The sequence below is a fragment of the Camelus ferus genome, chromosome 19, assembly GCF_009834535.1.
Source record: "Camelus ferus isolate YT-003-E chromosome 19, BCGSAC_Cfer_1.0, whole genome shotgun sequence".
Classification (NCBI taxonomy): Eukaryota; Metazoa; Chordata; class Mammalia; order Artiodactyla; family Camelidae; genus Camelus; species Camelus ferus.
In genome coordinates this window covers 36015853-36030738 of record NC_045714.1, presented here as the reverse complement: position 1 = coordinate 36030738, position 14886 = coordinate 36015853, and the positions used below count along the sequence as shown (strand labels likewise).

The following is a 14886-nucleotide window of genomic DNA, read 5'->3' as shown; positions in this document are numbered from 1 at the left end:
TTTGGGCCAAGTCTCTCCTCTCCTGGCCTGAACGCAGAGAGCCGGCCGGGTGCCTTCTCCCGCCCACCCCGGGACCCGAAGACTGCGGCCTCCCGGAGCAGGGGCGGGCACAGACCCCACCGCCTTCTTTCCCAGGTTTAGCCCCGGGCAAGAGTCTTCCTCCAAGCGCTTCCCCCTTAAGAGCGCTTTCCCCCCCGGAGCGCACCGCGGCGCGTCCAGCGCGCCCTCATCCCTCCCCCCCTACCTGGCCCAGCACCCGCTCCTTCCTTCTCCTCTCCCTCCTCCCCACTACCGCCTCTCCCTCCTTTCTCCTCTCCCTGGGTGCCTCCTTTTCCTCTCTCCCCCTCCCCCCGTGCCCACTCCTCCCTCTCGTCCGCCCCTCCACCTCCTCCTCCCGCTGCTCCTCCTACTCCCCCAGCTTGCGCCCTCCCTGCGCTCCCCTCCCCCCGGCCCCCGCCCCGTGCAGGGTCCCGCCCCCCTCCCCCGCCTCCCCGTGCCCGGTGCCCCCCTCCCCCTTCCTCCCTCCCGACCGCGGCGCCGCCGCCGCTGCCGCCGCTGCTCGCCTGGGCCCTCCCCCTGGCCACCCCCGCCCCCGGGCCGGGCAGTGACGCGCCGCGGCGGTGCCAGCCCCTCTCCCCGGGCGGCCGCGGCGGCAGCAGCAGCAGCAGCTGGAGCTGTGGGGCTGTCACCGCCGCCCGCCCTGCTCACTCGCCGCCGAGCCTGACCGCCCGTCTCCACCTCGCCTCCCGCCCAGGTACGGAGTCCGGCCCGGATCCCAGCGATCGGGCCGTTTCCGGGCCCCCGGCCGCCGCCCCCCTCCTCCTACCGCTGCCGCCGGCCGTTGAGCTGCGGTTAGGGGGGCGGGAGGCTGGGGGGGTTCCGGGGAGGGGGATGCGGAGGAGCTTCCTGCGCCGGGGCTGAGGAGGGGGGCGCGCGGAAGCGGCTGCGCCCTGGGCGGAGTGGGCTGGGGCGGGGGGCGGGTGAGGGTGACCGAGTGGGGTGCGCGCCGTGAAGCCTGCACTTTGGGGGCCGCGGGGTGCCCAAGAGGCGTGCCCGGCTCCGAGTGCCGGGGGCCGCCGGGCGCACCCCACTCCCGGGCCGTGCGCGCCGCCGGTCCTGGGGGGCGGTGATTGTGTGCGCCGCGCCGCGGTATTGTGCGGCGGCCACACGGTTTGCCGCGGGCTCGGCACCGCGTCCCGGGGAGGAAGGCGTTCGCAGGCGACAGGGTGGGGGCCGGGCTCGGGTTGCCGCCACCGCGGCTGCCTCGAGAAGGGAAGTGGACTGTTTGGAGATGTGAGGACTGGAAGCGTTGAGTGGCAGGGAGGGGCTCCCTGCCTCGGCTCGGGGAGTTGAGACGAGATTTGCAGAGTTGAGCCCACTTCGGCAGGCTCCGGTCCCTCCCCGGAGCAGACCTGGTGCCCCTGTCAAGCGTACTGTCGGAGCGGAAGCTGGGGGCGTCGGCGGCCCCAAGCGAAGGGGCATTCCTTACTGACCGGGACACATGGGGCGGGGGCAGCTGGCCAGAGTGAGGGCGCGCGCCCGGGTTAAGTTGGATTTACACCTCCGCCCGCCACTCTCCACTTCTCCACCGAGTCCTCCAAGGCTGGACACTTTTTCGGGCTGCGGGTGGGGGAGTGCAATTCGCGTTTGTATTCCAGACGCTCGGCCTCAGAAGCGCCCCCCTGCCCCCCACTCCCCTCTGGAACTGCGTTTGCCCGAGTTCGGTCGCCCCTACCGGGCTGTGCTTCCTGGGGGAAGTTCTCATTAAGCCTCGCTAATTAGCATTATTCCTGGAGAAAGGTTAAGGTTAGACCGTCCTTTTCCTTATCGGGAGGCCCACCCCCTCCTCCCCAAGAGCACAAAAGCACAACAAGAAAGTGTGAAGAAGCGCAGATCAATGGAGAAGCCACAAACCCATTAATTCAAATGGAACCTTTTTCCCCCCACTAAAACATTGATTTTTCTTTCTGTCTGCTCGGAGGGGAGATTAATAACCTCCTGATTTCACCTGAAATGGTGTTTGGACTCTGTGATTTCCTCCTCTTTCTGAGAAGGATTGTGGCTTGAAATAGATTCTCCCTTGAGATAAAGCCCTACTTATCCCAGAATCAGCTGGAAACCCCAGCCTGGGCCCCATCCTACCAGGTGGGGGGTGTGGAAAGAGGGGTGTGGGGCTCTCACAGCTCCTCCGGAGAGAGTCATGACCCCCTGCTTCTGGGCTGTGGGTTGTTCTGGGGAAAAGATCTATGTAGCGCCCAGGCCCCAGTGGTGGTTTAGCCCCCAGGTAGTAAATTACCCCTACATTGGAAAACCATTAGTGCCTTAATGTGTCCTTCAATAATATCAAACTCCTGTCTCATCCCGGCTCCAGGTGGGCTAGTTTTGTACAGTAGGGGTTTGAGACAGCACCTCCTCCCACACCCACTGCGCCATGGCTGGGTGACAAGACCCCATTCAGCACCTTCCTGAGGAACAGCGAGAGCAGAGCACCCAGGGCCTTCCTCCTAGCTGGCAAGGCTGATTTGGGGAACTTGTGTGGCCTCCGCCACCCTCAGGCCATGTGGAGCTGAGCTGCCCCTGAGTTGCTCAAGAACTTTTTTGTCTTGTCTGGGTCCTTTTCTTGGAAGGAAACTCCTGCAGGGGATTAGTGCAGAGTGGTTTCTCTCCAGCCCTCGTTTTGGCTGGAAGAACCCTGTCTGCTGAAGCTCATCTCTCCAGCTTCCCTTTTAAAGAGACCCCTGTTAACAGCGGGGCCTGGGGTATCAATGAGGCCCTCATGGTGAGGAGTGCTGGGAAAACAGCCAGTTGCCTTTGCTTGGGAAACAAAAGCCCGTTTTACACTCAATACCCTAGGAAGAAGGTGTTGAAAATGCTCACCCCAGCATCCAGGCACCCATGGCAGCCAAGACAACAGAGCATCTCTGCATATATGTGAATATGTTTCTGAAGGACCCTGTATGTGTGTGGAGCGGGGAGAATACCCAAAGTGTGGTTGGTGATTGGCTGTCAGCCCTCCCCACTTCATTTCCCAGAAGAGCCCATGCTTATATGACTGGGAAACAGGAGGTACACTGGCAGGAAGGAGTGGAATTGTGGGAGAGTGTCCCCACGATGCTGGCCTCCTCCCCTGGCCAGGTGGGCTTGGATGGAGCTTGAAGCAGCAACCCTGGGACCCCTCAGCTCCCAGGCAGGAGCTGTGGCTCAGACCACTCTAAGATTTCATTCGCGCTGTTCCTTCCCAACAGGGATTTGAACCCTTGTTGCTTTAGATCCTGGGGGGTTTTCATCTTCCATTAATAAGCCATCTGATGAACCGAAGTGGTTAAGTTGGGGTCAAATGCGGTTCAGTACCTTCTTGGCATGCTCAGAAGGCTGTGTGTGTAATGCTCGCTGACATGGAGACAAGGAGGGGAATTGCCTTGCACTGAAGAATTTCCAGGGCCTGGAAGGGCCTGCAGGTGTTCCAGAAGGAGGTACTCACTTTCTCCACCTTGGTGCCCTCCTACTTAGGGCAGAGTGGGTTCCAGGGCAACTGCCCTGAGCCTGGTGGTTTTTCCTGCAGGAGCTTTAGCCTCTCATCCAACAGACCCCAGGGACTAGGCCGAGAAGGGGTCTGTTTCCTGCCTGGCCCAGAAACGTACCCCCCCCCCACCCGGGAACATACTTGCCCTCCACCCCTCCTCTGAAACACACACCCAAGGCTCCTGGTCAGGGCTTATGGCTCACAACTGCTCTAAATTCGCAGCAAATCCTCCTCCTTTTCTCTCTCAAAGCAAGTGATAGTGATAGAGTTACAGCTCTGAGGAGAGGCCTGGAAAATGTGTGAGGCACACCCCAGGATCCCTGTCCTGGAGGATGCAAATGGCTCAACTTCAGAGGCACCAGGAACCCAGTTCCCGAGAAATTGACCCCAGTTGTAAAATAATCAGGTTACTGATAGCACCTGCCCCTAGTTACACGCCATGGATACAGGCGCGTTTCCACCATTTCCTCTCTGGTCTCCCATTTTCTCCTCCTCCTGGGCTGGGCAGCAGTTGGTGCTGGTTTGCCTGCAGAGGAGGAAGGGCCTCAGAACCTGGGTGGAGAGACACTGAACCTGCCCGTGAATTTTGGACTGCAGATAAGAGAAGGGGAGGGTTTGGTCGGCTCCTCTCCTTCTGCCCAGAGTCAGGGCTCCCAGACTGGGGTGTGTCCCAGGGGCTGGCTGGGTGCTATCTGCCTGCCTACCCCTCCACCCCCAGCCCCCAGCTCTTGAGTTCCCTTTCCAGAAGAGCAGCTGGCCCGATCGCCCTGTGACCCACAAGTGGCTCGGGCCCTTTGGTGCCGAATAAATGGTGGGCTTTCCAACAGGTGGGCAAGACACCTCAGGGTGTCTGAGGGCAGAGGTAAGAGGAGCCAGGAGAGCCGGCTGGCCAGTCACATGGGGTCTGAAGAGAGGGTGCCCAGAAGTAACGGATTGTACCCAGTCTTTTATTTTCTAATGAAAGTTTCATTGAAGTTTGTTTACTTAAAGAGAAATTAGTGCAAATTCCCTTGAGATTCTAGAAGGGACAAAGGAGAAGTGCCTGACTTGTGACCTCTGGGCGAGCAAGGGGAGCGCCCTCGTCAGTGCACAGGCCTGAGGTCTGGCCCCTGCAGGTCCCTCCGGCCCCAGGTGCACCCGCTCTCTGCACGCTCATTGATGGGCCCTGAACTGTGTGCGCCGGTAATTGCCTGTGTAATTGGCCTGCTCCTGGAGCCTTGGCTAGGTGTGAGCGGGTGAGGTTCCAGTCTGCCCTCTGCAGCTGGGGGCGCTGCTGTAGCAGGTGGGTGGCAGAGGGGCTTGAGAAGCCGCCTCTCCCAGGTCAGCCCTGCAAGTCAGGGGGTGGGAACTCATTTTGATTGGAACTTAGAGTTGTTTTTTTTTTTTAAGTTAGGTTTAATAGGCTTGATTTCTCACTTTAAAAAACTGCTGTATTGGTAGTGTCAAGAGCTGAGCTAGAACCACCACCCACAAAACCAGGATTCATGTGGCAGGACCCTGGGAAACCCACCGGGGAGAGCCCGAGAGTCAGCAGATAACTGGGGAAGGGGTTCCCCAGCCCCCCTCTCTCGGAGCTTACAAGTGGGTCAGAATTTTTCTCTCTTTCCCTAAATAACAAGGCCCTGGAGGAAAGGAGCTTGAGTGTAGTCACCGTGCCCCTAACACACCACCAGCATGTAGTAGACGCTCCGTAACTGTGTGTCGACTCATTGAAGAGAGGGAGCGGGGTGTGGCTGTAAATATAGCTTCATCTCCCACGAGTTCCTTTGGGTCTCATCCTGAGAAGCTTTGTTGTTAAGGAGTCTGGTTCTTTTGATTGCAGGGAGGAAGTGTGGGGAGGCGGCCTCTTGGTGTGATAGACTGTAATGTGGGCTCTGGGCACAGACTGCCTGGGTTCTGATCGCAGCTCTGCCACCAGCTGTGGTGCCCTTGGGCAGCTGAGGCAGGTCTCCAGGGGGCCGGTGCCAGATCTGGAGATAGGCCTGACATGAGTGCCTGCCTTTTTTTTAATGGGGTTGTGAGAGGAAATCTTACAAAACCCTTGCCCTGATATCATGTGTGGGCACTGGGTGCTCTTCATTACCAGGTGATTGTAATTCAATGTAAAGTTTAGCCCACCTCAGTGCAGTTTGACCTGTCAGGCCAGGGGAGTGGAGGGGACCATTCTGGGGGACAGTGAAGTGATCTGAGCCAGAGAAACCCTGGGCTCTGTGTCAGAGAGGGGTGTGTGTGGCTGGCAGCCACAGGAGGGGGACACCACACGGCAGTACGTTGCCACTGCCTGCCAGCCAGGGTCTGGGTTTCATGTGGTCTCCATTCAGGAACTGTGTGTAACGGGACCAAGTCCCTGATTGTCAAATTAATGCCGCATCCTCATTAAGCACCAGTATCATAGCAGGCGATTCAGCCAATTTGACAGGTCTTGCTGGCCTTGTCCAGAGAACACACAACCAGCCTGGTCCCTGCTCTTGGAAGGACTTAAGGTTTTTCTGGGGAAAGACAGGGCATAGAGCCACTGTGCTGACCGGCTACAGCTGAGGGGTCTGTGCCCGCCTCCGCGTACAGGCAGGCAGACAGTGTAGGAGAGGAGCGCTGGAGACCAGGCCGGGTTGGTTGGCACGGGGACGGGCATTTGGAGTTTGAGCTGTGGGGCACAGCTCTGGCAGAGGCTCAGAGGCGGGGAGGGGATGTGTTGGGGCCTTCAGATTTGCACACCTCTGGCTCTGCCACTTGTTAGCTCATGCCCTTGGGCAAGCAAGAGCCTGAACCCTTTGGAGCCTTTATTCCCTCATCTGTAGAATGGGGCTGATAACTATGTCTGCCCAATGGGCCTGTGGTGCACTTGGCACCTGGTAAACCTTGGCTTCTGCTGTCACTGTTTTAAACTTTGGCCAAGTGGGCCTAGAGCATGGGCGCCTTCAGCACTGCACCTAGCTGTTCTGACATTTCCCTGATCTTCAGTGAGAACCTGCGTGTTTAGTGGAACACTCCTTTCTCTAAGCTGGAGACGCCCACCCAGGGTTATGTGCCCCTGGGGAGAGGATACCCCCGTATGGTTCACCTGCCCACAGCTCACCCATCTGCCAGCCACAGAGGCCTCCTGGCTGCTGCTTGGATCCACCAGCATGTGCGGTGCCTGGAGCGCTCCCCACGTGGACCCCCACACAGCAGCCTTCCTCACTTCCTGCAGGCCTCAGCTCAGATGTCCCCTAACCAGCAAGGCCCTCCTTGGCCACCCTGGCAAACAGAGTCCTGCAGGTCCCTCTCCACTCTTATTCTGCTTTATTTTACTTCGTAGCCCTCATCAGCCCTGACACTATGCGGTTTTCTGCTGATTACCCATCACCCCCACTGGACAGTGAGCACCAGGAAGGCCAGGACATGTCTTGTCCACAGTTGAATTTTCTGGCACCTAGAAAGGTGTTTGGTACATAGTAAGTCTTCAGTAAATACTTGTTGAATAAATGGATGTAGTGTTTTGAATAGGTGGTACTTCCAGATGTTGTAAGAATACCTGGTCTTTTAAACCATGAGTGTTTTAACAATAGCCAAGAGCCACGAGAGGGCCTTCCTACTTCAGCCAGGACTTTGTGTCATACCCTGAGCACAGTGACCCCTGGGCAGCCAGGAAGGAGCCAGGGGCCAAGTGAGGAGGCCCCTGTTCCTGGCTCGTAGAGCCATGGCCCTACCCCTCCCAGGGTCCTTCTCCTTGCTTGCCCGCCGCCTCTCACTCTCAGGTCCTGTCCAGTCAGCACTGAGGAGAGTCCTGTTGCCTCTTTGTGACTTTTGTGCAGAGAGAGCCTTTGAACATGTGTCTGTCCCTCAGGGTGTGAGAACTCAGTCAGAGTGAGTGTGAGGGAGCATGCTTTCACCCCAGGAAGGCTGTGGGTACAAGTGCATGTGTATAAGGAGCCGGGCCGCCTGCGGGAGGGAGGCAGTGTGAGTGCGTGTGTGGGGAGAGGACACAAGCGCACACGTGGTCTCCATCTGCGAGGCTCTGGGTGTGCTGCGTGGGGGCCCCCTTCGCCGGGCAGAGCTGGCATCCTGGCCCAGCTCTCATCCTCCTGATTCAGCCGCAGAGGGTACACACTCGTGCTGCACAGAAGCTGTAAATTCCAGGAAACTCCCTGCCAGCCGGCCTGTGGGGGAGGGAATGGAGGATAATCCACGCTGGTTCCCCAGCACTTGGAGAGCAGATGTGTCTGCCTCAGACAGCAGCCGAAGAAAGTTCAGACCAAAGTGTGTTTGCTTGCTGTAAAAGAGACCTCTGTGAGGGGCCCCAGGAGGGAGGCTTTTGGGGGGGTAGTGCTCTGCCAGAGGTCCTTACTGGGGGCCCACAGAAGCCATTGTATCTGGCTGGATGGGGAAGGGGAGGGGGCAAAGCCAGAGCTCCGGGGTGTGGGAGCTGCTGGGTCATCTTTCTTGCGTTTTACAGCCAGCTCCCAAACACAGTTGCTTGCTGCTCCTGAAAGAGGCTGGGCCAGAAGGAGGTGGGGTCCCTTCCCACTGGAGGGCTGGGTTGAAGGGGCCCCGCCCTGGGGGTTCCCGGATGACTGGCCAAGGGCTCACTGAAGCCAGCGGGAGAGGAGGCAGGGAGAGGAGGCAGGCGAGGTCCTCTCCAGCAGGCCCTCCGGCTGTTTGGAAGGCCCTGGAGGCCCCCTAGGCCCTTGAGCCGAACCCCCTTTGCGGTCTGCTCCGAACCCTTGCCGGCCCCACGCCCTTCCTTCTCTGTACTTCTGGGGCTGGCCTTTTCAGCTCTGGAAGCCGCCCAAGAGCATATCTTTGAAGCACAGCAAAGGTTAGGAAGGAGGAAGACAGAAATGTCCTCTGGGCTGGGGGAGTGGGAGAAAGGAATTCCATGCATGCTCCACGGGAGTGGGGGAAGCAGGCGTGGTGGGGGCCACCAGTCTGTCCTCGGCAGTGCCCGCCTGGCCCTGCGTGGAGTGAGCCCTTGTCCCCAGGCTGTGGGCAGGGAGTGGGGAGCAGTGGCCCTTGTTTACAGCGCTGGTTTCAACCTTGGCTCACAAGGGTAAGAGCCAGGCCCTGCTATCCGCCCCTACAGGATGCAAGACCTCGTAATTGTCTTCAATTACAGACAGCACGGCCCTCAGCCCCGGCTTCCCACAGGAACCAGAGCCTGAGCTGCTTCCATGGGGGGAAGGGGGAGTAGCCCAGCCCCCACTGCAGGGCTTGGGGGCTCCCTGTGGCCTTTGGGGCACTTCACTTGCCCTTGGGACCTGGGGTTCACCCAGAATGCTGCCGAGGGCTATAGAGAGCCCGTCCCCATTGAATGTCTGCCTTCTTTGTCCCCGATCAGGATGAAACTTCTGTGAGCAGTGAAGATTTTGATATGAACGACTCCACATGGATGTCAGCTGACCCACACCTGGCCTCCAGCCTGAGCCCCAGCCAGGACGAGAGGATGCGGAGCCCGCAGAACCTCCACAGCCAAGAGGACGGTGAGTGTCCCTTCATGGCTGGTGGGGGAAGGGCCGTGCCTGCTGCCTGCAAGAGCCTAGGAATCCCAGGTGTTGGCATCTGGGCTGGGGCCTCTAGGGGGTAGCCCAGGCCTAGGCTGACAGCCGTTCCCAGCATTCTCAGCCTCTCCATGAGCCCCCTGGCCCCAGCCCCTGGTTCCAGGGAGAGCGGTGAACAGATAGAGCTGTCGGGGACTGGCAGCCTGATGGTGTCCTGCCTGTTTGTTCTGATGCTCAGGGGCTGGTGGGATATGGATTTCAAAGTTATCACGATTCAGGTCTGGGAAGGTTAACGGTGTGCCTGACCCAGAACAGTCCAGATGCCCAATAATGAAAACAAGGGCTGGGCTTCCGCAGCTTGGACGTGAGGCTATGGGACAAGGTCCCTGCCTGTCACCTGGTGAGTGAGCAGGCAGTGCACTCGACCGCATGTGTGCCCCCAGCCCCTTGGGATGAGATGTGACCTAGCTGAGGAGCTGTCCAAACTCTTCCCTGGCCCGGTTCCCCGCCACCACCAGGGCCTGCCAAGCTTCCTCCCGCCTCCCTTGGAACAGAGGCTTCCTTTTTAGGGTGGGAGAGTTGGGGTCAGAGTCAGACCCCAAAGGTACACTCCAGAGCTCCTATGTTGTGCCCTCCATGGGGCTGGGCTCTGGGCTCTGGGGCTCCAGTGTCTGCCTCAGTTAGATGCGGTTGTAGGCGTGGAGTGGTGCCTGTCGTTGGAGTGTCCCTGACCAGGCTCTGATTTCCGGGGAGGAGATGATGGGGGTGGGAGATGAGCCAGAGAGAACTGGGGTGTAGAGCCGCAATTAGGAGGGGTCGAAGGTCGGGGCCTGGAATGCGGGAGGGAGGTGCAGGGTTAAAAAGGGGTGTAATGTTAACTCTGTGAAACGGGTTAGCCTTAAAGAGTAAATAAGGGGTAGGAGCCTTGTAGTTTGGGTCAAAGTTCGTCTCCATGGCAGAACCCGCGCGCCTGCTTCCCCGTGGCCCTGGCAGTCCTGAATCCGGCTTTGTCTGGGAGGAGACCGGGCATGGAGGCAGCTGGGGTGGCTGGGCCAGGGGCTGGGGAGCCCAGGGTGTGGTTCTGTGAGGAGTGGGGTACAAGGCTGCTGGGAAAGAAAAAGCTTTTGTCCCTTGATGACTCGTGAGGTCAGCATGAGCCCCTCGTGCTATGAGCCTCCCAGACCAAGACCTCCTTCCAGCGTTCCCACGGGGTGGGGAGCCGGGGTGGGGGCGGGGGCAGCCACTTGTTGTGGGGGCTCTGGGGCTGGGAAGTGCCCAGCAGCTGACCTCCAGCCTCATCTGAGCTGATTGAGGGCCACACCCAAGGGCCATGCCAGCCCAGGGTTGTCACTTATACCTTCCCAAGAAGGATCCAGAACATTTTTTTTTTAAACCCAGAGTAGTAGGACTGAATGGGCACCCTGTCCCCCCAACTCATTCTCAAAAAAGTCTTGTGTTATTGTTGCTGACAACCATCCTTTGAGGGTCTGATCTCTGTGGGAGACACTTCCCAGGGAGATGTGGTGATTTGGGGGGCCTCAGGATCAGGTAGCAGAAAGGAGTGTTTCTGTGGGGGGTCACAGGGCTTCCTCAGCCATGAGGCTGTTGGGGTCAGCATGTCTTGCAGCTGGTCCAACAGGAGCGGATCGGGGAGCCCACCTGTAGTCCCACAAATCCCCCACTCCACCCCCACCGCTCCTGCCACCCAGGTCCCTCCCGGCCGTGGGCGCCAGGGCCGAGGCAGGCTGGCCTGCTGACAGGACGAGGGTGTTCATCAGGGCGGGCAGCCAGAGCTGGAGACAGGGAGGATGGTGTTGACCACGATACCATCAATTTAATTATTTAATCAGAGGCTATGTCTGGAGGCTGTGGGCTGATGTGCTGGCCAGAGGCCGACCTAGACCCAGTACTGGGGGTCACGGGCCTTGAGACACCTGCTGGTCTGGTCTCTGCTGCCCTTTATGGTCCTGGATCTGTTGGTGACTGGCGTGTCTATCCAGACCAGTGGCTTCCCAAAGAGTTTTGACTGAACACAGACCCAGCCTGGAGCCCTCGTCCAGCCCCGCAGTGGCGTGCAGCCAGCCCCCGTCCCAGGGCAGATACGAGCTGAGATCCCGCTCCCATTAGTGAGTCAGTGGGAGACCATCGGGAGCTTCAGAGTGTTTTCACATCCCCTCTTAACGAAGGACTAGGCGGAGGACAGGCCAAGCAGGGGTTCTGTTCACACCCGGCCACAGCCCTTCATGGTCTCCACTCCCTGCTCATGTGTCTCCATCCAGAAGCTTCCCCAACACCACCAAAGCCCAGGGTGGCTTGGTTTACAGTCTCTGGCCCTTGGTCCTCCATGTCTGAGGCCCCCACTGTGAGTTCTGAGGGGCTGACCACATGGGTCTTGCTGTCTGCTCTGTCTCCGGTGACTCTAGCTGCATGCCTGGCACATTAGAGGGGCCTGCTGAATATTTGTTGCCTGAATGAATAAAGGAACAAAAATTTATTAAGACCTACCCCCGAGCACACCATCCAGAAGGGAGAGAGGTCTGCCCCCTTGTTGGGGACAAGTCAGGTTCTTTGTTCCTGAGCACCTGGGTCTTTTCCCGGAACCAGGAAGTGTGGAGACTCCCGAGGCTGGGCCGGGGGAGCACCCCGCCCCGGCTGGCCAGCAATGAGCGTTTCAAGAAGCTGGGCAGTTTGCACAGATTCACGCCTGCTGGTGGATGTTGAGGCTCCCCCTCCTCCTCCATCACCTCCTCCCGTTCCTTGTCCTCCTCTTTGAAATTTTAACAAAGGCAGATGAAGGCTGGGCCTTGGCAGGGCAGGTCCCAGGGCTGAGACCAGGAATGAATTAGCAGCAGGCAAGCTCTCACTCCCAGAAGCTTGTCTGAGGCTCACCAGGGGTGGGAGTGTGCCTGCCCTGAACACGGTTGTGCTTTGTCCCCAAGCCTGCCCCTGCCTGTGAGGCCTCACTTCACGGGTCTCTTACCAGCCCCATTCCCGGCTCCCTGAAACCACAGCACGCGTGCTGGCCGAGGACCACCACGGGGCTTCCTGTCCGGGGGGCTGGAGCTGCCGTGGGGGAGCACATTGCTCTTGTCCTGTCTCATGGGAGGGAACTGCTGATTAGTGAGAGAGTTAGGTAGGGTGATCTGGCCAGAGTTGAGGGAGTGCCAAGGCTGCTCCCCTCGTCTTTCCTACTTGGCAGGCATCGAGGCCATATGTGAGGTTCCCCGGAAGATGGGCGTGGGATCCGGGGAAGAAGAGGAGGCTTCCCCACCCCAGACTCAGAGCACTGCCTTCTTGGGCCAAGTGACCCAGGCCACTCACACTTGCCTCCAGCCTCTGTACAGCCAAGTCCTCTCCAGACCCACCACTGAGCCCTGGCTGAGGCTTTGGGCTTTCTTTTGAGTCCAGAGCCCTGGTCTCATCATTGGTGCCTGGAAAAACACTCTGGCCCAGGGGCTACATTTTAGGGGTGGAAAGAGGACAATTGGAAGAAGCCAACAGCTGAGACTCTGTCTACAGACAGTGTAGTCTGGCGTTGACTTAGGATGGAACAGCACATCAGTCTGTAATTACGCCCCATCAGTGGGATTATCTGATTGACGTCCGTCTCTTCCCCAGATACCGTAAACACCCTGAGAGCCCATTCCCCGGGGCCTAGCACAGCACCTGGCACAGAGCAGGTGGGCAGAGTATGAAATGAATAAGTGAAGGGAAAAATGAAGGAGGGCACACGCCAGGCAGGTGGGCCAGCGGGCCTCCGGACATCAGATGCATGGCTCAGCCAGGGTCCGGACCACAGCAGGCGGGGCCGGGCCAGGGCCCTCTCCCTCCATTTCCCCATGATGTGCTTCACTAGGCCTCTTGCTCTGCCCCTTCCTGAACGGAAAATGTGAGGCCTGGCCTCCAGAAGGGATGCGTGGGGGTGGGGAGCGGACATTACTCACCTCCCGGGTAGACAGGAAGCCAGCGCCAGGGGAGAACCGAGGGTCCTGCTTCCGTCTTCCTGCAGGATCATGGTGGGGGTTGCTGGGCAGGAGCTGTGTCGCGTCCTGGGGCATTTGGGGGCCTCTTGTTTGTGCCTCTTAGATGAGAAGTTCTTCCAGCCTCGGGCCTCTGGGACCCACTGGACCTCAGAGCTTCCCTCCCTCCAGGGACATGGTGCCAGCACTTCCTGCCTGCAGACCAGACACCTGGGGCCTCCCCTCCAGTGCCTGTCACCATGTCCTGAGGCTGGACAAAGGTGCTGAGGGTCCTGGCTAAGCCTTTGGTTCTTTCAGGGCTCTCTCTCCACCAGTTTTGTCCTGTGAATACTGAGCCCCGTGGCAGGGGCGGCTGATCAGCCTGTCCCTGCCTTTGTCCCTTCGAGGAGCCTGTGGGAGAGGGATGGGCACACGCAACACAGGATCCCTGCAGGGCTTTCTGAGGGCAGGAGGTGTGTCTTTGAAGAAATGTATCTTATTTTTTCCCCTTATTTCACAAGTATTTCACTCATTATAGAAAGTTTAAGAAAAAGACAGGAGCAAAAAAAAAAAAGACAGTCAAAAAAACCAATGTTTGGAGCATATTTTTCTCAGCCTTTTCTGCATGTAAAATCAAAGTCTTGTTTTCTTGAAAAGGGGCAGGGGGAGCGTGTAGTGTTAGAGACACCTTTTTTCCCACATGATGTCTTACCTGTCCCTGTCACAGATGTGGCACTTTTAAAGGTTGTCGGGTCATGCCAGTGACTGGAGGCCCCATCCCTGAGCCCACTGTGTTCTCAGCTCTGAGCTGGTGACAGGTTGGCTGTGAGCCTGAGAGCTCAGAGCTATGACTAGGCCTTTCCTACGGAAGAGGAAACGCCGTCTCTTGAGGGAGAGGTGACTTGCCTGGACCCCGAGTGACCACAAGAGTGTCTCTGACCCCAGAGCCTGCGTTTGGGCCACTCATGGAGGAGGATGTTCCATCCCCCTTTTTTGTCATCACAAACAGTGCGGCATGGGGCAGCTTCGGGGACTTAGCGTCCTCTTCTGGGCTTTGTTCCCCAGCCCTCAGCTCAGAGCAGGTGGTGGCGGAGACAGGGGACCAGCGAAAGCATCTTGGAGGAGGTTGCCCTGGTGCAATGCTGAGGGCAGGTGTACAGCAGCCTGGGAAGCTTGGGCCACTTGTCAGGAGGAGGCTGGGAAGGGAGGAAGATGCTGGGGGCTTCCTGGGTCACATGTCTCCAGAAGCTCCTTGTGACCCCAAGCTCCAACCAGGACAGAGGGCCACAGCCCAGCTAGGGGCTGGCCTGCAAGGATTCTGAGAGGATGGAGAGAAGTGAGTCCTCCTCTATGGGCCCGGGGTCTCAAAGGGACATGGCTCCTTGCAGGCGGTCCCTGGCACCCGGCTGCAGCTCTCCTGTGTGGGTCCTGGCCCGCCCTGGCCCTGCAGTGTGGTCTTAAGCAAGTTGTTCACCTCTGATCCCGGCTTTGTCTGTACTGTGGCCTGAGTGACTGTGGCCATTAATCTTGGTGTGTCTCAGGAGCTGTTTGTGAGAAGACCGAGGTCCTGGCTCTTGCTGCCCTCGGGTGGGGCCCTCCACTGCCCAGAAATGCAAACTGGGCGGCAGGGGCGGTCACCTGGGGAGCAGGTGTGAGACTTGCTTGCCCAGGGCTCGGTATTTACAGTGGTGCTGCCTCCTGTCCTCACCAGCCCAGGCCTTCCTCCATGTGCCCTTCTCCCCCGGCTCCACAGGGTGGGTCCGCGGGGTTGTGCACCCCAGCACCTAGCCACACTGCCCTAGCCCCAGCTCAGATTCTGCTTCTGCTCTCTCCTTGCTGTGTGGCCTGGGCCTTCCCTCACTGGATGGTGGGGTGAGGACTGGGTGAAGTGGGGACAGGGCTCAGCACACACCTGGTACACAGAAGG

The 14886-nt window shown here is 58.9% G+C and overlaps 1 protein-coding gene across 4 annotated transcripts in view; it reads left to right on the top strand.

The window, feature by feature from the left end:
* NOL4L (nucleolar protein 4 like) overlaps positions 1–14886 on the top strand; it is a 121787-nt gene that overhangs the window by 84543 nt on the left and 22358 nt on the right. The window contains exons 1-2 of one of the 4 annotated variants that reach the window (XM_032462099.1): positions 580–754; positions 8841–8982. In XM_032462099.1, coding sequence (XP_032317990.1) covers positions 8874–8982 — 109 coding nt within the window. In that variant the 5' untranslated portion in view covers positions 580–754; positions 8841–8873. Of the gene's footprint in view, positions 1–579; positions 755–8088; positions 8322–8356; positions 8553–8840; positions 8983–14886 lie in introns of those variants that run through there. The other 3 variants (XM_014554674.2, XM_014554673.2, XM_032462098.1) reach the window with 3 other exon arrangements.